At 53.7% G+C, this 25,062-nt stretch overlaps 1 protein-coding gene across 1 annotated transcript; it reads right to left on the reverse strand.

The window, feature by feature from the left end:
* Positions 1 to 5,863: 5,863 nt before the first annotated feature.
* On the reverse strand, positions 5,864 to 20,048 carry XYLT2 (xylosyltransferase 2). The gene is made up of 11 exons (XM_027518624.1): positions 19,859 to 20,048; positions 13,331 to 13,820; positions 12,877 to 13,052; positions 12,380 to 12,582; positions 11,831 to 11,911; positions 11,413 to 11,629; positions 10,440 to 10,616; positions 9,903 to 10,165; positions 9,421 to 9,616; positions 8,501 to 8,834; positions 5,864 to 7,029 (listed from the first exon to the last, which is right to left on the reverse strand). Exons 1-11 carry the CDS (start codon positions 19,991 to 19,993, stop codon positions 6,707 to 6,709), a joined length of 2,595 nt encoding a protein of 864 aa, XP_027374425.1. The 5' UTR covers positions 19,994 to 20,048; the 3' UTR covers positions 5,864 to 6,706.
* Positions 20,049 to 25,062: the final 5,014 nt, after the last annotated feature.

The raw sequence follows: 25,062 nt of genomic DNA on the forward strand, positions 1-25,062 counted from the left end.
GTTTCTGCTATTTGTGGACAAACCTAGATGGAGCGGCATACTGATCTGTTTATTCATGTTCTCAGGTGTACACGGGAATGAGAAGAGGGGACTCGTGAGGAAGGACTTGCCTTCTTCCACAAGGAAGAGGAGAGCTTGTACTTGAGGGTGTCATGGCTCCTTCCCCTCCTGGATCCCACAGAAGTCAGGCTGGGAAAGAGTGGGTAGGAGGGGCCAATAGGGAAACCCAACGTGGTCGTGTTCTTTCCTGGAGCCACATTCAGAGGGAACTGCAGCAACAGCCCCAGAAATGGCCATGTGGCACATCCCTTCCTGACTGTGTGGGTCCAGGGCAGAGAGGCCCCATCTGGCCTGGAATAATAGGGTCCTTCCAGGGATGAGGAAGATATATCACTGGATACGATTCCAGGGATGAGACAGATTGGGTGACAAATGAGCTGCTTTCTTCTCACCCAGAGACACACCACACTGGCATTGTTTTCTGATTCTTGGTTTATCGAAAACTGTAAACTACAGCAAAGAATCTGTCTTCAGGAGTACTCACTCTGGTCCTAGAGTGGGCTGAGAACAGGCCTTCATTGTCAACCCAAGACCTTTAAAATCTTGGCTTCAGTGGAAGGGTGAAGAAGGAAGTCTCAGTGGGGATGGACAGTCATCCTGGGTGTTAGAGGCAGGCCATGTTGGCTGCAGTCGCAGAGAGAACTTGCACAGTTAGTGGCTTCCTCCCAAGGACTAGTCTCTGTCCTGAAGGCAGGAGCTTCAGGGGTAGAGGGCTGAGAAGTCTTAATTCTGGAGGTCTGCTTTGGATTTGTCACCTTGATTCTCGGGGCATGACCCCAGATTTCCTACCTCCTGCAAAAGTGACCCAGGGTATGTTGAGGTCTTGTACTAAGGCCCAGCTGGAGGAGATTGCTGGGAGCATCTCTATAGGCTTGGTGCTGTCCCTGCCAGTACCTTGAAGCAGGAAGGGGCAAGATGGAAGAACTGCTCCCTCCTATAGTGGTTCCCTGAGCAAGCAGTTGGCTGCTTCCTGTGGTGGTTGAGCAGAGCCCTGGTTGGGTGGTGGTGCAGATATGACCTTAGGGCCTCCTTATAGCTGGATGGCAGCTGGGAGAGGTAGAGCAAAGATATTACCCATTTCCTTACAATCCCACCCCCACCCCCGCCCACACATACTCCTACTCCATCTTTGGCTTTTGCTTTCTGTGTCTCCTCTCCCCCAGTGATGGTCCTTCCTGGAGACAAGTTGAATTTTAGAGCTGTTGTCTCCATGGAAAATTTTCCTGCCCAGGAAAATCACTTTCCTGGACTAGGATCTGCCATCCTTTACCAAAGAGGTGAAGTGGAGCCTCTAGCCTCTAGCCAAATCCTAGGCTCTGTATCTGTGATCTTTCCTTGTCCCAGGGGCTCTGATTAGGCATTTACATAACAATTAAAAAGTAATAAGGAAAAAATGCTGAGTTCTCCAGGGCACTCAAGGGTGGGAGGACTGAACATTAACCTCCCTGCAGGCCCAGAGCCAGAAGCACTGTGCAGTCAGTCAGCTGGAGCATCTGCTGCTGCTGGTCCTTTTGAACTTCATAGTGGGACAGGGAAGCTGGCTCCCATAGGGGTAGCTGGTAGCTGCTTTGCGAGCCCACCACCCTGAGGCTAGCCCTGTGACTGAGGGAGCCAGGCAGGCTTGCACAGCTGTTCTCCAGCTTCCATCTGGGTCCTTTCCACCAGGATGAACCTAAGATCAGAGTGCCACACACCCTTCTCTCCAAGAAGTCTCTCTACACTTCCTCCCCTCCTTCCTCTGGCCACTAGGTGGCACACGCTCCCCCCCCCCCCAACTCCCAAGGGGCAGCCCCAAGGGTCCTATCTCACCTGCATCCCCTGGGCCTCTCAGCATCTTTCCACTGCCTGGACCTTGGTGGGGCGGTCCCATGGTGCTAAAGGGAGAGGTGTACTCCTAGGGACCATGAAGGATGCCTCAGAGTGAAGCTCAGGGTAGGGTCAGTGAGCAAGGGAGCAGAACCCAAACCTTTTTTGTCCCCATGTCCTTTCCCCCATCTTGTTTGTTCTCTTCCTCCACCAGTCCAAAGCACAAAGCCCAGACCCTCAGCATTTTGGAAATGCACTCAGGTATAAATTCCACTGTTTTCTGGCCACAAGCTCATTCTTTCACAATTGGGTGGCCAGCTCTGATGACACTTGTGGGAAAGTCAGAGAATACCTGTCCTCACCTCTCCATCTCTGTCTGATGTTCAGGGTTGGGGTTGGAACTGGGGAGGCTGCAGGTCCAAAGATTTCTTTTGCTTTTTGTACCCAGCATCCCGTGTGGTGCCCCGTACTGGGGAAGAGGGCTGACAGTACAGTAGTCCCCACCCACAGAAGTTAGCTCTGGGCTTCCCCTTGGGAGCTAGGGAGAGTGTGGGCCTCCAACTGCTTGGAGAGCTGGGAAGACCATTGTTTTCACCAGCAGTTCCCAGTACAGGGTCCTGTTGCCAAAGTGTCTGGGGAGTAAGCGGGCCAGGATGTTGTTAACCTTTTCGACACTACTTCCTTGGCCCAGAGGGAACCCAGACTGGAAGATCAGTGTCCATAGAGTAGACCCAGAGGCCCCGTCCATACTGAGCAGAGAGTGGATGCCTTTTTGTGGTGATTGGGGTGGGAGGCCCTGAAAGTAAGGGGTTAGTGGGTAGGCATGTTTACATATTGGTTGGGGCTCCAGAAGAATTGATGAGAGCAGGGGATGTGGCAGCGCTGGGGCCTTATGGGTACAGCCGCTTAGCAGGATGGTCATGATAAACACCAGCATGGAACTCCTTCCAAAGAGCCACCAGACATTGGGTTCAGCCTGGGGCTGGCATGCACAAACCCATCTCACCTCCCCAGACTGTAATTCTACTCCAGAAGTGGGGGTAGGAATGACCTGCTGGGACTAGGATCAGCTTCACATGCATGGGAAACTGAGGGGCAGGCAGCTCCCTTTTTGCTGCTGCATCCATTTCCTATGGCAGAGATTTGTGAGGAGGACAGAGCAGCTATACCTGTCTTCCTTCAGCCCAGGAGAAGGAGTGTAAGGGAGTTTACAGAGGACAGACTCAGGGAGGAGAAAGAGCTTGTGGCAGGGGCAGACACCCTTAGAAACTCAATCAGGGGAGGGAGGGCTCAAACGTCTGAAGTCAGATTCCTGGCACCCAGCCTCTAGAACTCAGCAGAAAAGGAACCTCAGGGTTCATATACCAACTGTACACAGCATTCTTCCCAAGTGGCTTGCTCTAGGTGACCCTGCAGATGAAGAGGCTGGACTTCTGGCCTCTGCTGAGGGGCCAAGGGTGCATCTGCCCCAACTCTGTGACTTGGGACAGCAAGTGGTACTCACCAGTGGCTACAACTATGGCTAGGAGACTGTTCTCCATGCTGACCTCTGCACAGGGAGCAGCTTGGCAGAGGGGTGCCAAGAAAGGGCACTTTCTTAAACAGTCTTAAGGACAGCCACAAGACAGGCTTCCCCTGCACACACCCACAACCCACCATCCCCACAGGGCCAACCCCCAACCCAGGACCCCTGATCCAGAGGAGCAGCTTCATTCAAAGCCAGGGTATCTGTGAGCAGCCTTCTAGGTTCTCAGCTTCTGCCCCTGATCTGTACCATGCCAGGACCTAGGGTCCCATAGATGACACTCCACTCTGCAGGCCTGGCAGCCACGAGCGTCCCTCACCAACCTGCAGAGGGGGTTGGCAGGGACAGGCTAGGCTTCTGCTAACCCCAGAAGACAGCCAAGGCAGCTCCACTCACCCAGATATATGCACCTCTCAGTCAGGATCCCCTCCCAGCCCTACTCTGCCTCGCCCCCTGCTTCCCAATGGCCCAGCTAACAGGGCTGCAGATGCCAATTGGCTGTCCTTTGGTCTTTGCTCCCATCTCTAATGGAATAGAAGTGTCCATGGTTGTCCTGGAAACCAGGCACAAAACAGCAAAGACTTTCCAGTTTCTATCCCTCCCTCCAAAGGGATTCTTGTGCAGCTCTGGGGGCCCTGCCACCTTCCCCTACCGCACTTCCACCTGGTTGTTACCCTAATTTTGACCCCAGGGGTCCAACCAGGGGAATATTTCAAAGCCTTGTAAAGCTCAAGCCTTGGGGCTGAGCTATCCCTACAGAAGGATGAGAGTGGAGAACACTTTAGCCAGTTTAGTCAGCAAAGCTGCACTCAAACTTGCCTCAGTGACCTGGACAGGGGAGAGGATTAGGGAGGCCCTCTGAAGCTGTCAGGAGTCGTGAAGCCTACTCCTGGTCCCGCATTGCTTCTAACTCAAGGGCCAAGACAAACCAGCCAGATCACCGGAGGTGAGGGGACTTCTGGTTCTGCCAGCCTGCAAATTAGAATTGCCAGGGGGAGCTCTGAACCCATACCAGTGTTGAGCTGCCACCTCAGACTGGCTAACTCAGAACCCTCAGTTTGGATCGCTATCCACTGAGCTAAGCTCAAAATGTTCACAGTGGGTGACTGAGTAACCAGGACTTGGTGTAATTGGACAGGAGTGGCAGGGGCTGAAACAGGACACGTCCCACCTAAGTTCCAAAAAAATAAGACTCTTTCAACAGTTGTGCTAGTCCAACGACAGCATAGCCACAGCCTGGCCTGTGCACCTTTAGCAGAGTCTAAATGCTGCCTGTACCTGATACTCTACACCTAGTTATTACACGGTTTTTAAGAGCTAAAGGTTGATGTATAACAAAGCCTTTTAGAGAACCAAATGAGAGCTTCAGATGTTCACTAGAATAGGAGCCAGAAAAAAGCAATCATCTCAGCCCTTGAACCCAAACACTATTTCCTTGCAGTTCTTGCTGTTACCTTCTTCCTCTTTACCTGCCTTAGCAGCATAGGAGAATGTAGTGACAGAGTGTCATGGAGTCCTCCTGCCTCCTCCTGAAGCCTGCAGCCACCACCTAATAGCTTTGACTTTGGGTTCATTTAGCTTTCCTGGCCTGCTAAACATTGCCTGCATCAGACAGTTGTGAGGATTAAGTGACATACTCCACGCAAGGTCAGTGCAGCGGCTGAACAGACGGAAAATCCCACCACTGCCATTGGTGGGCAGTGGTGCCCTCTCCTGGCAGCTTGAAAAACTTAACATATGGCGGCCTGGGTTCAAACAGCCCTTTGTTTCCCAAGCTGAGCTGACTGGGCCAGCATGGCTGGATAGGGTGATTTTAAAGATTCTGAGAAACCTTCACCCTCCTCCCCACATTAAGTAAGCTGTGAAGGACTGGTACTGAGCCATGGCTAACAATGGCAGGAATGCAGGAAGGGAGAAAGGGCTTGAGAAAAGGAGGGAGGCTGGACCAACCTTTCCAGTATGGCCCTCCTAGGTCCTAAGGCAGCACCTAGGAATCCATGCCACTGCTGCGCCTGCTTCTAAAGGGGGCAGTGGTAGCCACCAGGTCCTGGCTGGAACTGGCTGCCTCTGTTCTTGAGGTTGCCCCATACAAAACTCTGAGCTGGGCAGGAAACAGAGCAAAGGCTTCTGGGATGGGCCCTGGTGACGAGTCAGCCTCTGCCTCGGCCTGGCAGCAAGGGAGGAAGTGCTGGGTCAGGACCCTGAAGAACTGAACTGGCTCACCTGGTGGCTCACTGGGTGGCAATGAGGAAGTCTCTGAGCCTCTCTGGGCCTGTTTACCCCTCATAAAGGAGGGATCTGGATTATGGGTTCTTGGGTCCCTTCTGGCTCTTGGATGGGACTTTAAACTGTTCTCACTCTGGGGCAACTAGACCCTCCACCTTCTGCCAGAGTGCCAGCCAAAACTTTTAGAAGATGGCCCAACAGTGCTGGCTCTCTGACACCCAGGAGGAAAAACACAAGAGGCTCTGCTGAGAGAGATAGAGATATATTTCTTCTGTTGCATATTTCAGGCTTCACACTGCGCTTCAGGCACAATGCTGCTCCAGGTTCTTCTGAGAGCCCTGGAGGAGTCTTCTTCCCATGTCGCTCCTGAGGGCTCACCACTCCAGGGCAGAAGCCCAGGCCCTGCTTGCAGTTCTGGGTACCTGGGAGACTGCAGTGGTCTCAGCAGGCCCTGGTGCCCTGTCTTTCCCATTAAGGGGCAGGGTATGCTGGAAAGCCCTAGGGCCAGCCCCGCCCCCTCTTCTATGGTCCCCTGGCTACAAGAGAGGCTGACCCATTACAGTCCAGCTCTGCAGTGCTTCCCTGATCACCTGTTCTCTAGCTCTCAGAGCCTGCCACAGCACTTGCAGCCCCGCAGAGCCTCAGCCGTGAGCACCACAGGCCAAAGCTGCGGGGTGAGGCCCTAGAGAGTGAGGCAGGCCCAGCCTCCTCCAGAGCAGCAGCAGATGGGCTTGTCTGGCCTCTGCTCCCCAGAGCCTTGGCCCACTTCCTGGGGCTGCTCTGGGCCCTATTGCACATCTTTGTTTCCAGTTCATCCCCCACCACCCATTTTTCTTAAAAAAAAAAAAATTAGAGGAGAATGTGAGGAGGCTGGAGCCCTTCTCCCCATGTTCCTGCTAACATCTGGTCCCCAGCAGAGCCATTTCAGTGGTAAATACTATGCCCACCTTCCCTGCCGTCTGTGGGTTCTGGATGGCTGACATGGGTGTACAGCCTGGGCCCCTGGTTCTTGCCTGTGAGGGAGACAGCCCTCCGTCATCTGTAAGGTGCAATTTCCCAGGTCTTCCGTAGGCACTGGCTGGGACCCTGCTACCTGAGTCGCCCATCTGCTTTGACAGGCCCCAGCTCAGATTTGGGGTCCGGGGACAGAGAGCTCCAGCTGGTCAGTCTGCAGAGCTCCAGGGAGGGACAGGCGGAGGGGCCCACGGCACACACTCCGGCCACAGACCAGAAGCTGCTTAGTTCCCCATCTGTCCAGGCCTCCAGCGCCGGGCCCGTGAGCTCTGCATGTAGTCGGGCAGCCTCCTCCGCGGGCTCTGGCTGAGGCAGGTTCAGGATGCCACTCAAGCCCTGGAAACTCTGTTCCATATACTCGTTGTGGGGTGGTCCAGCGTGCAGCCAGCTGGCATCATCTGGGGGTGCAGAGCAGGAGTAAGCATGCCCCACCCAAATGATCTCATGAAGGCCAGACCCTGGGAATCAGGTCTGGGCACCCTAGTCCTGTCCCAACTCTACCACTGAGTCGCATCTTGCTGAGTGACTTTAGGCTAATCCACAGAACTTTCTGTGCTTGTGAAACTTAGTTTTATAAAATCAAGACAGTAATCCCTTAATTCCTAACTTGAGAATTAAATAAACAGTGGGCTCCAGGTACTTTAGGAAGTAGGGTTACTTTCTGATAATGGTCTGGTGTGTGTCACCTATGGCCCTTTCCAGCCCCCTCCGGTGGCCTCCAGAGCCCTCAGAAGCCTAGTACTCAGGCCTTCAGGCTGCGGGCCCTGCTTACTCTGCCGGCCTTCCTTCCCACCTCCTTTGGCATCCGGCTCCCCTCCACCCTCTGTTCTCCTCATGCACCAGACACCTGCTAACTTTGTTCCCTAAGTTTAGGATATCCTTTACTGTCTATAAAAATCAGCTCCTCCAAGACTCAGCTCCAGTAGCACTTGCTGTCAAGCTTGCCTCCACCACCCCACCCTTCGTCTCCTCCATCAGACTGTGAGTCCTAGGAGAGCAGGGGTGCCTGTTCTGATCTGCCACAGCCACTGCCCCACCCTGGACCCCGTCCTCTTCCTGGTTACCTCTGCTCTGACCCACCTTCTCAGTGATGGGACATGGCTGGAGGAAGAAAACATCTACCTGCTTACTGAACACCTACTGTATACCAGCCACTTTTACCCAGACATTGACCCGATGGCCTCCAGAAGGCAGTCACATGTATTGGGCCCTGCAGGAACCTACGGCCTACGCCTAGTTTAGCGTCTGTCTCCTAGCCTCAGCTGTGTGACCTTCTCCACCTGGCTACCAGTGGACTGGGAAGATGACCAACATCAGATCTGCTGTCCTAAGAATGTGGAACTTGTGGACTGAGGGGCCCTGGTCAGTCTCCATTGCACTGAGAGGCCACGTATTGAGAAGCCTGAGGCTGACACAGACAGAGAGCACAGGATGAGGGACAGGGTGGCCCCAGAGAGACAGAAAGCACGTCTGAGTCCCAGTGGGACCTGAGTCATTTCCTGAGTTCTGTGGGGGAGAGCCCACATTTTCCCAATAATTTCCCCCCTTCCCCTGGAGCAATCTGAGTGGATCTATGTTCCACGCACCCAGGAGGTCTCTAAGAATTGTATTTCTCTTACTTTACATGTAATAAGACAGGTTCAGGAAGGCCAAGAAATTTGCCAAGAATAAAAGCCCAATTAAAGTGTCAGAGCTGGGTTCTAAAGCCGGGTCTGCCTGCCTGGGAAGCGTGATACCGGAGTGCAGGGCTCTGGGATGGTCAAAGCCACAATCTGCCACCTTCCCCTACTCTGATGGTTAGCTTCTTGGGATCACCTGTCCGTAAATCCTATCCTGCCTGACTCCTGGGTATCATTTGGGAAAACTTACCTTTCCTGAGAGGTAGTTTGCGGTTGAAGGTCAAGGGCAGCACGAGGAAGCGGGTCTCACCCAGGGGTTCCCAGAACTGAAGCAGTCGAACAGTCCAGGCCCCTGGCCGCAGGGGCCGGCTCAGTGGGGGTTTGTACTGCGTGACCTCCGTTTCCGCGTCTACCACGATGTCGTAAGATGTGGCCACCACATAGGTGGGGTCGATCCACACCACGGTGACTGTGAGGTTGGGGCCCCGGGCCCAGCGCTGCATGGCCACAGGCTCGTCCAGCGGCCCCAGCAACCCCCCAAAGTTCCGGAAGAGACGCTCTTTGGGGTCCCACTCGGTGCCGACCTGGAGGGAAGGAGGCAGCTGGGCAGGAGGCGAAGGAAAGTCCTCCTCTCTACCTGCTTCCCCCTCTAACTCCTGTGGGACATCACTGTCTCTTTCTGGTCCTCAGTCTCCCCCTCTGCAAAATGATGGGCTCAGACTGGGATTTTTAACATCTCTATAAGCTCTGAGATTCATTCTAGGCTCCTGTTCTGACCTGCTCTGAAGTGTTGGGGGCAGTAAGGCAGAAATGAAATTCAAAGTCCTGCCCAGAGACCATCCCCACATGGAGCAAAGGCCTCCAAGAAAGAGACCAAGGAGACACTCAAAAGCCTAATCTTCTGGCCCGACTGGAATGTCCAGCTCCTTACAGAAGAAAATCCCTGAGTGTAGAATACAGGCTTGCGTTGTAGTGGAACCACGGTCCCCTCCCCGCTGACTGCATGTCCTCTGTGCATCCCAAGGCTGCCATCACTGGGAAAGAAGACCCAGGAATCCAGTCCTGAAAGGCAACCCAATCCTCAGCCCTCCCGTAGTGTCTGTCCCTCTCTCCCCACTACCCTGAGTCTTGCTGGGGATCAGGAGAAAGCAAGGGGAGGACCTGTCCCACCTCCAAACTCTGGAGCCGGCTGGCCTGGTCACTGTGCCCCAACAGCTTCAGCGACCCCTGGGGCATCAGCCACATCTCAAGCGTCTCTGCCGGCCCCTGGGCTGAGGACTGCACCGCCTGCGTCACCAAGTAGCCCTGGAAATGGTCGTCATAGAAATACAGGTGCACGCTGGACGGCAAGCCCCTGGGCTCAAACCTAAGAAGGTTCCAGCAGGGAGAAAGGGAGATGCCATCAGCACACCCGACTTGGCCTGGAGTCCCAGGAAGGGGGCTCTGGGGGAGTCCCATCCCCAGGTGCTTTCTTTGCCCAGATCTCACACCCACAGATCCTATGTGCCTGGCTTTTGCCATCTTCGTTTTATTTGCATTTTTTCCCTGCCTCAGCTGGGGGCTCCCTGGGAGAGGCTCTGTCTCTTTCTGATTGTCCTCCTTATAGGGCATTACATCCTGAGAGTCTGCACAATGTCAAAAGGAGGTCTCACCTGCAGAGTGGGTTGGCCAGGGGGGACGCAGCAGTGGTGATGTGGCGCAGGCTGAGGCGGGCAAAAGCGGTGTAAGCAGTGAGCATGACATCGCTGAGCCCACTGGGGCCATCAGCCACATCATAGGTGTTCTCCCAGTAGGCCTTGAGGGCTGGGGTGCCGGGGGGGTAGCTGCCATATAGGTGGAAGTCCAGGATTTCCAGTACCTCCTGGTTCACAGTAGATTCAAACTTGCGGGCGAAGAAGGTGGGTCTGGAGACTTGCTGGAGTGGGAGAGGCAAGGAGGGTGAAGGGGTCTGGAGGTCCCAGAGAGCACAGCAGGGGAGGCGCCTTTTCCCAGCAGTGCCTAGAGATCAGCTGCCGAGGGTTTTTCCTGCTGCCAGTTTAGCCCCTGCCCCCGGGGGCTGCTCCTGGTGAGGGTCCCCCAGATCCTCTGGTTGGACCACCCAGGATTGTTTCTGACCCTAGAAAGCAGCCAGCGAAAAGCTGGGGTGAGGCTCTACCAAGGGCCAGAGGTTGGGGGTCATGGGGAAGCACCTGCAGCCGTAGGAAGTCCTGCGGCTTGAAGTCGTTGGGCGAGCAGCCGCACCAGTCCACGATGTGCTTGTACTGGCACTTGCAGCCCAGCTTGCGGTTCCAGTTGGTGACCCGCAGGTTGTTGTCCACGAGGCTCTCGCAGGCTGGGCTGTTCTCCAGCACCGTGTGAAAGAAGGACTGCAGGGGGGCAGGGAGGGGTGGAGGGTGAGCCCTCCAGCCTAGAAGGACTGCGGGGGGTGGGCCGGGGTGGGGGGGAGCCATCGAGGCCGGGGTGGAGGGTGAGCCGCCGAGCCCAGAAGGACTGGGGGGGGTTGCCAGGGTGGAGGGTGAGCCGCCAAGCCCAGAAGGACTGCGGGGGCAGGCGGGGTGAGGGTGAGCCATCGAGCCCAGAAGGACTGCAGGGGGTGGGCCAGGGTGGAGGGGTAGCCGTAGAGGCCGGGGTGGAGGGTGAACTGCCGAGCCCAGAAGGACTGGGGGGGGTAGGCCAGGGTGGAGGGTGAGCCGCTGAGCCCAGAAGGACTGGGGTGGGTAGGCCAGGGTGGAGGGTGAGCCGCCAAGCCCAGAAGGACTGCGGGGGGCAGGCGGGGTGAGGGTGAGCCATCGAGCCCAGAAGGACTGCAGGGGGTGGGCCAGGGTGGAGGGGTAGCCGTAGAGGCCGGGGTGGAGGGTGAACTGCCGAGCCCAGAAGGACTGGGGGGTCAGGGCGGGGTGGAGGGTGAGCCGCCGAGCCCAGAAGGACTGCGGGGGGCAGGCCGGGGTGGAGGGTGAGCCTCCGAGCCCAGAAGGACTGCGGGGGGCAGGCGGGGTGGAGGGTGAGCCCCTGAGCCCAGAAGGACTGCGGGGGGGGGTGGGCGGGCCGGGGTGGAGGGTGAGCCATCCAGCCCAGAAGGACTGGGGGTGGCAGGCCGGGGTAGAGGGTGAGCCGTCGAGCCCACCACTCGCCCCCGACCTGGGTGCGGGCCCAGTCACCCACCTCGGCCGGGAGCAGCGTGTATGTGTAGAACTGACGCAGCTGGGCCACAAGCGGGTCGTCTGTGTACACCACATACTCCACAAAGCTGCGAGTTAGCACGAACCAGTCTGAGCCGCCATCCACCACAATGCCTGCTGGGATCTGCCGCTCGCCCAGACGCCACATGTGCGAATCACACTCGTGGAAGAGCCGGTCCAGGCCCTGTTTCTTGATGAACCTGTGGGAGGCACACGGGCCTGTGGCTGAGGATCTTGCAGGGTGGAATCCAGGCTCTCATCTTTCCAGGAATCAGCACTGCACTCCTCAATCTGTGATTGGTTTGGAGGTTTTGCAACCCAGGGCTGAGGCCACCAAGCCCCCTGTGTGTAGGGCTTGTGGTGAGAACCCAGGACCAGGGCATCCTCCACCATCCCCTTACCTGGAGTTGTCCCGACCATGAGACTTGAGGAAATTCTTGTCCCGGTTCTTGGACAGGAAAGCTACGAGCTCCTCATTGGTCCTGGAGAGAAAATGGCGTGCGGGTAGCGTGTGTGAGCGTGGCTCAGCCACCAGCCCAGAGCAGACAGGCCTCTCCAGCACTCTTTTCCTTCACTCTTTGGCCCCTTCTTTTCTTACTGAGAGCCATTCTGGCCAACTGACCTACTCCAAGCTGATGCTCTGGGGTGGTGAGTATCTGAGGTCCCTGAGAAAGACCACCTCATCCTTCTTCCCCCCTTCCTGTCTGACCCAAGATCCTGGTTCAGACTTCTGGCTGCTTCTCCTCCCCATCTGTTGTCCTTTGCAACCCTCATATCATCTTTCAACAACAACTCCTCTAAAACATTGTTGGGGCCAAGGAATCATGTTTGAGGTGTGCAGATCCCAGAATGAGGCTTTGGGGAGGGAAGAAGTCCATCGGGACCCTGGAACCCTGAGTCCTAGAGGAGGCCCACCTCCCATCTGCAGGGCTCAGAGCACCACCCCACACCTTGTCGGGTAGTCAGTGGCACTGAGGTTGATGAAGAAGTCCCAGGCCCAGCCGGGCACCTCCAGCAGGTCCTGCATGCTCCGCAGATACATCCTCAGCAGGCTGGCCCCGCCCCAGATGGTGACCATGCGCCAGGGCGTTACCCGCACGTTGTCATACTGCCGGGCCAGCTCCACTACCTCTCGGTGCAGGTAGTTGGAGCGCTGTGGGAGGTGGGGTGGCGGTGGTGGGAACTCAGCGGTGGAAGATGAACCCCCAGCATTACAACCTCCCCACCCGGCCCCACCCAGGGCGGAGGACAAGTGACATGAAACGGACAGAGCATGGGCTAGGGCTCCAGCTCCGGAGCAGCCGTGTCACCTGGTGCTGGCTGCTCCCCCGTTCCCTGCTCTCCTATCTCTGGGCCACTGAGCAAGTCAGAGACACTGTCTGTCCATGACGATCTGGTCTCTGCCCTCCCCACTCAGATGCCCTGTCTCCCTGGCCATAGCAGGTACCTCGTCCACATGGACATAGAAGAAGTGCTGCTTGTGGTACACAGCCTTGAGGAGACGCTTCAGCTGGCGGATGGCGCGGCCATGAACCACCAGCATGTAGGCGATTCGTACTGGGGGGCCATCTGCGGGCTGCTGGGCCCGGACCTCGTCCCACGGGATGCCAGGGCTCATCTTTCCTGAGAGTAGAAAACAGGGGCATCAGTAAGGTCCCGCCCCAGGTCACAGGGTGGAGACAAGATGGGAAGAGGGAGCCGCCTGCTGTCCAAAGGAGGAACCCCGGACGTAGAGCCCGATGCTCCGGGCCCCAGGTCCACCTCAGCCACTTAGTGCACTCATCCCCAACTTGGGCAGCGAGGTGTGCCCTTCCAGGCTTTCATCGCTGAGAAACGGGGGCGGGGATCCCTGCCGAACACCCTCCTGGGCCCCCACCTCTCTGCCTGTGCTTGTCTCTTACCAGCCCGCTGGCAGTGCCGGGGCACAGCCTTGGGCATGAGGCTCCCGGCCTGGTGCAGGCACACCACGTTGGCGATCTCCTGCTGGCACTGCTTGGAGCTGGCCCGGGCCAGTGCAGACAGAGCGTCCTTGCCAACGATCTCGCATTTGGGTGTGAAGCTGTTGTCTGTGGGCTGGGGGGCGCCCTCCACACTCCCCGTGTCTCCATGTGGGAAGCCAGCCGCCCCAACCAGCGCCTCCTCAGCCGCTGCCCCGCTCAGGTTCTGGCGGCCTGGGGCCTCTGGGGGTGGGGTGGGGGGGATCCGCCGGCCGGTTCTGTGCCGGCTAGTTACTGCCCGTACCACCTTGGCCACGGGCACACCGGGGCTCTCAGCGCGGCCCCGCCAGCGCCCATGCCTTCTGCCTGCGCTGCCCCGCCGCCCAGCTGAACTGTCTGTGTCCTTGGAGCCTTCGCTGGGGTCGAGTGGCCGTGACTTCTTCTGCCTTCCTTTCTGTAAAAGATAGGCAAACACAAGTCACCAGGACAGTCAGTCTCCTCCTGCTCCTGCTCCTTCAGCTTCTGGCTGGCTCAGGCCTAGAAGCACCCGCCACCCTTTATCTAGAAAAGTACTGTTTGCCTGAGTACTCTGCACTTCTGCTGGGAGGTTTCCCTGACCAGCCGGTGGAGGAAATGTCGCCCTCCCCCAAGGCACCATCACATCCACATCCCCTCCATCACACAGATCACAGGGCACTGAGCCTCCTTTGGATTCAGATACCACTTTCTTTTTCCACAAATAGGAAGATGAATAAGAGAGACATGCAGAGACCCTACAGACAAGAGTGTCCATCCAGCACTCCCACCCAGGCTTCACTGGGACAAGATGATGCTCTTCAGAAGGAAAAAGCATTCTGCCATCTACAGTATTTCCACATGGGAGTGCTGCAGCTGCAACAGAGCAAAGGGGTCTTGCCTGGTGGAGAGGGCAGAGGTGATATCTGAGACCCCATTGCTGGTTGGGTTCTCTGGGAAGCAGAGACTAACAGAGTGCAGGAGACTCCCTTGGGGGTCACACTCTGGATGACGGGGTAGCAGGAGCAGGCAGCTGCAGGGAAAGCCTTCAGATGGCCAAGCTGGCCTGACATCTGGGCAGAGGGGGATGAAAGAGCTTCAGACAACAGCTTGGCTTGGAGAGGGCCTTGACCAGCTAGTGGGAAGCTCCAGGACAAAGACAGCCTAGAGATGGGAGCCCTGGTACTACTGCTGGGAGTGGCTGAGGAGGTGTCTGGCCATGGCTGGAAGGCTGAGGCAGGGCGCGAAGGCGCCTGCACGTGCAGGCTGGCGACTCATCGCTCCTTGTGGCAGGGCGGCTTGCGAAGGGAAACCGAGATAAGGGAAAGCCTCCACGCCTGCTTCCCGGCTTCTGCAGCCTCTTCTCAAACCTAGGAACCTCCCTAATGATCCAGCCACACTTGAAAGTGTGTATAGCCACACTCATTCCAGCTTTCCCTGTCCTTCTTTTGTGATCCCCCTCTTCCCTGCCTGACCAAATTCCATCCATCCTTCAAGATCTAGCGGAGTCTCCATGTGTGAGCCCGTCCCATTTGCCTCAGGGTGGGACGTTCTTCTAGCTGACCAACTCCTTGGGAAGAGGCTGTCGTGTCAGCTCCATCTCCCCGGTGCCCAGTGGAGTAGCTGGCATGTAGGATGTCTGGTTGGTGTCTGCTGGATGAGACACAGACTGGATGGAGGAGTGAGAGGCTCCGTGTGACTACTCTGGAGTCACCAGGGCTTCTCCCTCAGCTCTGTCACTCCCCCACAGTTACATACCCTCTCTGAGCAGGTTCCCTCAACCATCAAATACAGAAGGGAAGAGTGTCCAAGAGATAGAGCCTGAGATACTGCAACTAGAAAGAGCTGTCCCCTCTCTCTCACCACTCTCTGTGTGAGTCCTCTTCCGGCCTAGCCTTCCAGCAGCAGCACTCACTGGGCCACAGCCTCTGAAGCAGCCTCCTCAGGATGCCCTCCTGGTGTTCCCCTGGTGTAGCCTCTGTGGCCACTCATCTGTCTTCTTGGCTGACCCTGCCTTATCTCCCAAGACCACTTTGGGGACTTTCCTTGTCTGGGCTTTCCAGGTGACCTCACTCAGTCCCAAATTTCTCTCTGTGGCCTAGAGGGGCTCCCTTGAACTTTCAGTTGTCTAACTGCCAGCCTCCTTGATGCCTCTCTTGGGAGTCTGATAGACCTCTCAAGCCACAGATCCAAAAGTGAGCTCCTGATCTTCCCTCAGTCGGCTCCTTCTTCAGTTAATGACCAGTTAACTGGTTCAGTTAAGGGCCAGTCCACCCTTCAATGTATAATATATATAATGTATAATGTAATATGTATAAGTGTATTTTTAAAAAATATTTTATTTATTTAGCTGCACAGGGTCTTAGTTGTGGCATGCGGGATCTTTAGTTGCGGCACGAAATTCTTAGTTGCAGCACGTAGGATCTAGTTCCCTGACCAGGGATCAAACCCCGGGCCCCCTGCATTGGAAGTCTTAGCCACTGGACCACCAGAGAAGTCCCTGTATAAATGTATTTATATGGTGCTATTCTATGTCTCTCCCCTTACAAGAATGCCATGTCCACGAAAATAGAGCTTTTTGTTGTTTTGTTCACTGATGTATTCCTAGAGCCCAGAAGAATGTCTGGCAATGGGAGACTCTCTCTCTATATATATATATGTATATATATAGATGGATAGATAAATTTTTGGCCATGCCACACAGCTTGCAGGATCCTAGTTCCCAGACCAGGGATTGAACCCATGCCCTTGGCAGTGAAAGTGCAGAGTCCTAACCACTGGACCACCAAGGAATTCCCTCAGTAAATATTTGTTGAATGAATGAATGAAAAGCTCTTGGCACAGGCTCAGCATTCAGTAAATGCTGTCATCCTCACTAATATTAATGAAAGGGAAACAGTCAAATGTGAAGTCAGGAGAGAAGCCAAGGCCTTCAGATACTTTGGACCACTGGGTCGAGTTTTCCCTGTCCCCTCCCTCCCTAGGACCACCCACTCCTCCTCTGTCAGAGCATGGCAGATGCCTTAGGGCCAGAGCCCCAGCGCTATACCCTGGGACCCCAGCCTTCTGTGCCCAGCATCCAGCCAGCCCTCTGATCTCTTGGGAGGTGCCCAGTGAGAACTGGGGATGTCTGTCTCCATCTGAGAAGAGACACCTGCAAGAGGGAGGGCAGAGTGGGGAGGAGGCAACAGGCTCTATTCTGTACCCATGTTGGGGAGGGCACCCTGCACTGGGAAGCCCCTAGGAAAGGTGGCTGCAGTCCCACTGAACTGAGCGTATGTAAACTGGTGATGTGGGACCTGGACACACACGGGGCAGGGAAAGACATTCTCAAGCTGAGGTGGGTGGAGATGGCAAAGGAGCTGTGGCTTCTCAAGATGGAAGCCAGTATCAGTGAGTGAGGAAGCTGGTCAGGAGGGCAGGGCTTGGGGCACAGGGCCAGGCTCGCTGTGGTGGGGGAAGGATGTGGGAGGAGAGGGCACGTTGGTGTCCTGCACTGCAGCAGGAGCTGGCTGACCCTGAGAAGGACAATCTCAGAGGGGGCTGGGGGACCAGAAGGCAGCAGTGAGGAAGTGTGGGGGTCCCTGGTAGGCAGCCAGCCCCTTCCCACTGCCTCATCCCAAGGATGTTTATATGTGCAGCAGCAGGGCCCCATACTTGTACCCCTACAGGAGTTGCCCAAAGTTGCCCCTAAGTCAGAGTTCCCTCTAATTACTGAGGACGGGGACTGGCCCTCTGACATCCGCCTGGATGCATTCTGGCCTCCGAGGCCCCCTCTCCTCACTGAGGAGGAATTCAAAGCCCTTTCCTGGCTCTGTAGCTTCTCCTTGGAATCCTTCTCTGAGTCCCAGAGACAGAGAACACAGCAATGCTGATCCACCACCTTTGGACTTCTCAGACTGTGCTTAAAGGAAGCGGTGAGACAATGTTTGTGAAAGCTTTGAAAACCATAAAATGGCTCTTTGGATGTTAATGGTCATCTCTGGTCTCCAACCTATCGCAAGGCCAGAGTGTGCATCTTAAGTGCATGTCTCATTTCATCCCTGCTTAGACCCCTTTGGTTTCAGCGCTCTCCCACTGCACTTAGAATAAAACCCCAGCCCCTCACTGCGGGCTGCAGGATGTGCCCTGGACTAACTTCTTCCAGGGATCCCACCACACCCTCCTTCCCACTTCTTGAGAGGAGCCAGCTACGCCCATTCTCCTCGGGGCCTTCTGCCTGAACTCTGCCTACTGCTTCCCCAGGCTTTCAGCTCACAGGCCACTTCCTGCAGAAGCCCTCCCCAACCACCTATCTAAATTAGCCCTCTTGTTACTGAGTTTCCTTTTCACTGTCAGTCTCTCCCTGCAGACTGTCTGCCCACAGGGCCGTGACCTCATCATCTATTTTATTTCTGTATCCCCAGTATTAGCACAGTGCCTAGTACGAAGTAGGACGTAATATTTGTTGAATGAATGAATGAATGAGTCCCTATTACCATTGTGCAGTAGTGAAATAATAAGATATTTACTGATGGTTTAGCATGTGCCAGCAACTCCTGCAAATACTTCACAGGCATTACCAATGAGAGAGGTGATATCATTGCCCCCATCTTGGGGTGGGGGGCAGATACCATTGAGGATGCACGCGAAAGAGGTTAGGTGATTAGACAGTGGTCACACTATTCACCAGGAGCAGTGCTGGAATAGGACATACGACGGTGAGTTGGGGTGGTCCAACTCAGCACCCATCTTCCTAAATACTTATTATGCTGCCGGGCTGCCCTGAGGTGGCTGCCGAAGGGCTCCAAGCACTAATGGCTGCTTGGATTGCACAACCTCTAGGTTATCAAGGATCTTTTTTCCATTCTGGTCCAGGGATTCCCCTATCTGGTTCTGCTAGGAAGCTGGAGGAGGAGGTGAGGAGGTAGGATCCCAAGCACTGCACCAGTTCCCCACCCCAGGCTGGAGGTAGGGCAGCAGAGACCTTGAGGCCTGAACAGTCTCTCAGCCCTTCCAGAGATTCACACAGCCGTGTAGCAGAGGGTCTGAGAAGCCCTGGATGCTTTGCCATGCCCCTCCCCAAAGTGGTCACCAGCCCCTACTCACATATATATTCCAGGGTCAGAAGGCTCCTTAACTCCTTGTCAGCCCATTCCATGTTAGAATGTCTCATCTGCCCCCAAAATCATCTCTTCGCCTTCCTGCTACTTACTGGACCACAGAGAACAAGCTCACTCCCTTCAGATGTCACAGAGTCAGCCTCCCCTAACCCCTAAGCTCAGCTCCTTTTGGAGTTATGATCTCATGTGACTCTGTCCCAGCTCCCCTCACCATCCCAGTCTGTTGGTTCTCCCCAAAAAAGGCAAAAGCAGTGATTCTTCCAATTTCCACACTAGGCCTTCCATACTGCCCAGATGCAGGAAGGAAAAATGGATATCAGGGCTCCCTTGGCCTTCACCCTGCCAGGAGGAGAGGCCCAAGAGGATGGGGCAAGCAGAGCAGAGAGTCTGACTCAGAGTCCACCAAAACCCAGGGGTGGGGGCGGGGAAGCCCTGTCTTCTGGTCCACAGCTTAGGGTCAGGGTTTGACTTATCCTCTTCAACCTTCCAGGATGGTCTCAGACCCCACTGGACTCTCCTGATCACACTGAGGGAGACATGTCTAATCCTCCAGGGAAAACCACATCAGCCAGGAGACTCTCAGAACGAAGACCTGGGGCACTAAGAAGGATAGGGTTTGCCCCTGCTCCACGGCCTGGGCTCTGCTAAACCAGCTGCTGCTGTCCCCATTTTCTTACGGTCAGAGAGGGCGAGTCCCCAATTCCCTAATGTCCTGAGGCCAATTCACCAGCTCAATTCCCCTGCCATCCTGTCCAGAAGACCCATGCAGGTGCTTCAGACCCCTGGTTGAAAAAGCCACGCCTCAGGGGCACTCCACTTCTCTCCCTCGGGGTCTCCCTCCCTCTCCTCAGTTGCCAGACTGAGTTCCACCCCCAGGCTCCACTTCTTAACTGGCCAGTGCCCCGCTGAGGGGCGGGTCGGCGCGATTGCCCGGGGTCCCTAGGCCCCATTCCTCCGCCCACGGCGCGCACACCCCCACCCCCTCCCAACTTCAGAAAGTTTGGCCTGGGGCTCCCCACCTCCTAGCCGGCTCGGGCCCAGCCGCGCCTCTTGGCCGGGCTCTCCTCCACCCGCGCCTGACCTTCACTGCTCGCGGAGCTGGAGACCACCCCACCAAGACCCGCTCCTCGCGGCCGGGGCCCCTGCCAGCCCGCGGCCCGTCCTCCGGGTCATGCACCGCCCCCGCGCGCAGGCCCCCGGCCCGCCTGGGAAACGGGCGCCAGGGGTCCGAGGCCCCGAGCCAGGCGGCCGCCCGTGCGCAACACGCAAGCGGCCCGTGCCCCACTTCCCCGGCGGGGGCCATCCGTTTCCCCGCCAGGACCCCGCGCGTCCCCGCGCCCGGCCTGCCCGCCTGCCCGCCCGGCCGTCGGAGCACCTCGCCCGGCTCGTCGTCCTCCAGAACGCTGAAGCTCCACACCACTAGGCCCTGCAGCAGCAGGATGGCCAGCGCCGTGGCGATCGCCAGCTTGTAGCGCCGCACCAGCTTCTGCACCCGCGCGCTCGCCACCATCTTCCTGCCCCGGACGCAGGGCGCGCGCCCAGCCCTGCAACCCGGCCGCGGGCGCGTGCACGGGCGCGGGCAGAACCGGCTTCTCCCGAGGGAGGCGGGCCTGGCGCGCGCTGGGGCGGGGCCGGGGGCGTGGCCCGCAGGCCCGAAACGCCGCGCCCCGCGGGCCAGGGGCGGAGCCTGGGCCGCCGACCTAGCTGTCCCACGGGCCACTGGCCTCTCGCGCGGTGGTTCCTTGCCTGTCTTGGTCAGTGCCCCAGCTCTTGCGCGTTCTCACCTCCTTCCGAACTGCAAGCCCATGGAACCAGAGTGCAGAGAGGTCTGTGGCCTCACCTGTCTCTGACTCGCCGCCTGATGTGGGGTGTGGGGTGAAGGTGGGGTGGAGAAACTCAGCTTCGCCGAGACCAACTCCCTCTCGGCCCTCTTGCACGCAGAGAATGCTAGAGCGCCCAGAAACGCCTAAGTTGGAAGCGATTGTGTAAGTCCCACAGCCCTTGCTTAAAAGCCTTGGAAGCCGCACCTACGGGGCAAAGTCTAACTCCTTTGACTGGCATCTGAGGCCCTTCACGAAGCCTTGTTTCCTCTCTCCTCTCCCTCTCATCCTCAGCATCCTCAGACTTCTACTTGAGTCGTGGTCATTGAATTCTAGGGTGTGTCAGAATCATCCGCAGGATTTGATAAAATAGATTGCTGGACCCGCTCCCAGAGTTTCAGAATTTTCAACAAGTTCCCAGATGATGCTGAGCTGCTAGTCTGGGAGCACGCCTGAAGAAGCGCTAGACCTTTGCACGTGCTGTTCCCCCGTCTCGGCCCTAGCAGCCGCTCCCCGACTTCACTTCCCCTCCCATCCGTGGCATCCTCCCAAGTGCTTCCCCGGCACAGGACAGTCCAACACTGCCCACATACATGGTTGTAATTTCTCTGGAATCATGGCCTCTTATTTGAACCCTTAGCTCGGCGATGGACACTCAGCAATGCTCAATGAATATTGTGAAAGAAAGAGCAAATGAAGCCCAACTTCCTGTTTCATCAGCTGATCCTAACATTTTTGGAAAGCCTGGCATGTTCAAGCAGGGCATAGAAAAGGCCTGAACCCCTGCAGCACTCCCCTAAACGTGTCAGGTCCACTGAGAGAGGGAAGGGGATAAGAAGCAGGGCATGCCCAGCATAACCAGGTCCATGCCAGGTGGTGAAGCCAAGCTCCCTGAGAAAGAAACGATCAAAAGAGCAAAGCGAAGGTTGACGATTTATAATGAAGATTTTAAGAATCACTACACAGAGGTCTGGAAAAAGAGATGATTAAAAAAAAAAAAAAAGCTTGAAGGCAATGATAAAAGGGTTTGGGAGTTGTCAGGAGATAAGCTTGGTGAGGAAATTCTGAATACAGGAGATGTAGTTATTTGATGGCACTTAAGTAAAACCTCCTTTAATTATCTCCTGCCCTTTTGGTATTTGTAATGGTTGCACTCCTCACCATTAGTTAAGTGGGAGAATTGTAAACAATGTTTCAGATGACAGACTACTTAAGAGAAACTACCCTTCAAGATTTTGGAAAACATCAGTTGGCATACCAGCAATTGATAGGTTAATTAAATATAGATCTGTGTGCTCATTCAATCAGGTCTCCCAGGGACTGTCTACCTGTCCATAGTCCCCCTGCACCCAACAATTAAAATAACTTTATTGTCCGCTGATTTTTAAATGTATTTCTTTATTTTGGGCAGTGCTGGGTCTTCGTTGCTGTGCTCGGGCTTTCTCTACTTGTGGTGAGTGGGGGATATTCTTTGTTGCTGAGCATGAACTCTAGGGTGCTTGGGCTCAGTAGCTGTGGCTCACAGGCATATTTGCCCCATGGCATGCGGGATCTTCCCAGACCAGGAACTGAACCCTCATCCTCTGCAGTGGCAAGTGCATTCTTACCCATTAGACCACCAGGGAAGTCCTATTTTCCACTGATGTGCAAATGATATGTACTCATTATATATCATTTAAAACATAGAAAAAAATAAGGAAAAAAAAACGTCACCTGCAATCCCACTCCCTGAGACAATCGTCATTAATATTTTGGTGAAGATCCTTTCACATCTCTTTACGTGTGTAGAATTTTCCATGAATGGCATCACATTGCACATAGGGTTTTTAAATATAGAAACTTACTTTTAAGTATTTCTTTCCCCTTCCCCACTATGTTAACAGTCTGGTTTCTTTCCTACCTTCTTTCTTTCCTTTCTTCCTTCCAGTTTTGTAGCAGTTCACACACACATACACACACACGTACACACACACATGGGTTTTTTATTTGGGGGTGATATGTGTCATTATATTTTAAAAGTTGAATCATATTACATACACTTTGTATCTTGCTTTTCTCCCTTGATCGTAACACATGGTAGAAATTTCCCCAGGACGGATGGGACAGGTCTAACCCATTTTTTTAATGGTTACATAATATGCCACTCCTTTTTTGAACATTCACTTGATTTCCAGTTTTTGTGACTACCACAAGTCTATAATAAATATGAAAAGCGAAAGTGAAAGTCCCTCAGTCATGTCAGACTCTTTCATGGCCTGTAGCCTGACAGGCTCCTCTATCTTTGGAATTCTCCAGGCAAGAATATTGGAGTGGGTTGCCATTTCTTTCTCCAGGGGATCTTCCCGACCCGGGGGTTAAACCCCAGTCTCCTGAATTGTGGGAAGATTCTTTACCATCTGAGCCACCAGGGAAGCCCCAAGAAAACCACCTGTTGATACAGCCTTTTCTTGGAGTGGGTAGCCATTCCCTTACATGGTTCTACACGAATCCCTATGCACTAATGTTTTCATTTCTGTTGCAGTGTTTCTAGAGGATCTTCCCGACCCAGGGATCAAACCTGGGACTTCCGCATTGTAGGCAGACGCTTCACCATCTGAAGTCACCACCAGGGAAGTCTTAGTGTTTCCTAGGAATGGGATTACTGGGGAAAAGGGAATTTTAAATGCTAGTAGCTATTGCCAGATTGCTTTTCCAAAGAGTTGTGACAATTCACTTTTCCAACAGCATTGTATGAAAGTATAGTTTTCAGGCATCCCTTCCAACAGCAATTATTATCACTTGAATTTTTGCTAATCTGATAGGTGAGAAGTGAGTGCCTTAGTTGTTTATTTGTGATTTTCTGCTGAGGAGTGTCTCAACTGGTTTCTTGACTGGATTTTCTTTTCCCAGAATTGCTTCTTCATAATCTTCATGAGTCTATCTATTGCTATTACACTGTTTGTTTTTTTCTTATCAATTTAAGAGTTTTTCATCCTTTTGAAATGGAAAGTTTTCTTCAATTTATCACTGTATTTTGATTTTTTAAGATCTAAAAATAGAAGACTTTTCTTGGAATCAGTTATGTTCCTCTTCTTTTATAGCTTCTCATTTTCCCTTCAGGTTGGGTGGATCTCTCTGATTCTTGATAAGATACACGGTCTCACATATTTTCTCCTACAATATTTATTTTACATCTTACATTTAAGTCTTTAATCCATCTGAAATTTTTTGTGTTATGGTATGAAGTAGAGGTGTAGAGTCCTGACTTAGCACTTATTCCTTTTCACTCTATCAGTACCCGTATAGATTTTACTGTTTTTTAATAGATTATTGGTAATTCCCTGGCAGTCCAGTAGTTAATATTCCACACTTGCACTGCAGGGGCCCAGGGAAGTAAGATTCCACAAGATGTGCAATGTAGCCAAAAATATTAGAAAATAAAAAAATAGGATAAATTGGTTATTGTGGTATAACATGCCTTGATTGATTTAGATTTGACCATATAATATATGAAGTTCATTGCTTCCCACCATCCCCTCTTCTATCAGATTCCCCTATAACTTTCTCTGTGCATTTTATTTCTTTTATTGTAGAAAATCTTGAAAATACAAAATGGCTCCTCAGAAAATCAGAGCGGGAAAGCAGTTTTAGTTTGAGGTGGGCTGCTTCCATGATATGTCTTTTCTCATATGTTGGCACTATCCTTAGATCTTAGCTTTAGGAGAAATATTATGATACGTGGATGCTGGATGTTTTTAACTTCAGCAGCTGGAGCTCAAACTTGGCTCAGGACCAGACCACAGGGAGGTCCCTGCAGTAATATGTCTGGGCTATGCTTCCCAAGCGTCTCCATGGGCCCTGTCTTCTTGCCTTTATCTAATTTCTGCATCTTTGTTCAGTTCTTTGGATTGACACTTGGCTGGGCTGTCTGTCTGCTGCACATGATCCTGGTTTTACCCCTAGATGCAACCTTTGGGACATCTTTGGCCAACTCACACACAACCCAGCTCTGGGTTCTTGGGCCTCCGCTTGTCAGGTATTAAGTTCGAACATCTATTGAAATAATGTATGTGTTTTTCTAATGGGAGATGATGGTTGTTTTAAAAATGACTTCCACATATTAAAAGATTTTTGCATCCCTTAGAGTAAATGTAACAGTCCTAGTAGATTTTTTTTTTAATTGTAGTATAGGTTGAGTTTAACTTGCTAGTATTTTAACATCTATTTTATAATAGAGATTGACCTATACCAGAGGCTGCAAACTGGTGACCCATGGGACTTGTTTATGTGACCAGAGCAGTGTTTTGAAGCATTTGATTTTGAATTCTTGAATAAGGCATGCACACCCTCCAGTTCCTGTGGTTCCCACTTTTCCTGTCATTTCACACATCAGTCAACTTCACCCATTTATATTAGTTTCTGGTGCTTATAAACACTTGAATTTGCAAGGTCTGGTCTATGATTTTCTTTTCCAGGCTTAAGAATTAGAGTTTACAACATAAATTGAGGTGCATTATTTCTTTATTCTGTGTTTTGAAATAATTTATGCAACAATAGGGATTGTTGTATAATAACAACAATAGACACTGCTGTCTCTTAACATTGGAAAAGTCTTGCCAACAAAAGCATAAAACCCAGGAGTCTTTTAGGGAGCTAATTCTTCAGTAACTTCTATTTTATTTTTTCTTCTTGGTTATTGATCTATTCAGAATTTTGTACTTCTTTTTTGGGGGGTCAATATTGGAATTTATGAGTCTTTTTCTGAAGAAGAATTTAAATG

The sequence above is a fragment of the Bos indicus x Bos taurus genome, chromosome 19 (genome assembly GCF_003369695.1).
Source record: "Bos indicus x Bos taurus breed Angus x Brahman F1 hybrid chromosome 19, Bos_hybrid_MaternalHap_v2.0, whole genome shotgun sequence".
Lineage (NCBI taxonomy): Eukaryota > Metazoa > Chordata > Mammalia > Artiodactyla > Bovidae > Bos > Bos indicus x Bos taurus.

What these genes read in the sequence shown, in the direction of transcription:
- XYLT2 (XM_027518624.1), bottom strand. Translation starts at nt 19,993, where the DNA reads ATGGTGGCGAGCGCGCGGGTGCAGAAGCTGGTGCGGCGCTACAAGCTG. An exon ending in AGGACTTCCTACGGCTGCAG is followed by an intron (nt 10,166 to 10,439) that starts GTGCTTCCCCAT and finishes CTCCCACTCCAG; the next exon opens with CAAGTCTCCAGACCCACCTT. An exon ending in GCCGGCTCCAGAGTTTGGAG is followed by an intron (nt 8,835 to 9,420) that starts GTGGGACAGGTC and finishes CCTTCCCTCCAG; the next exon opens with GTCGGCACCGAGTGGGACCC.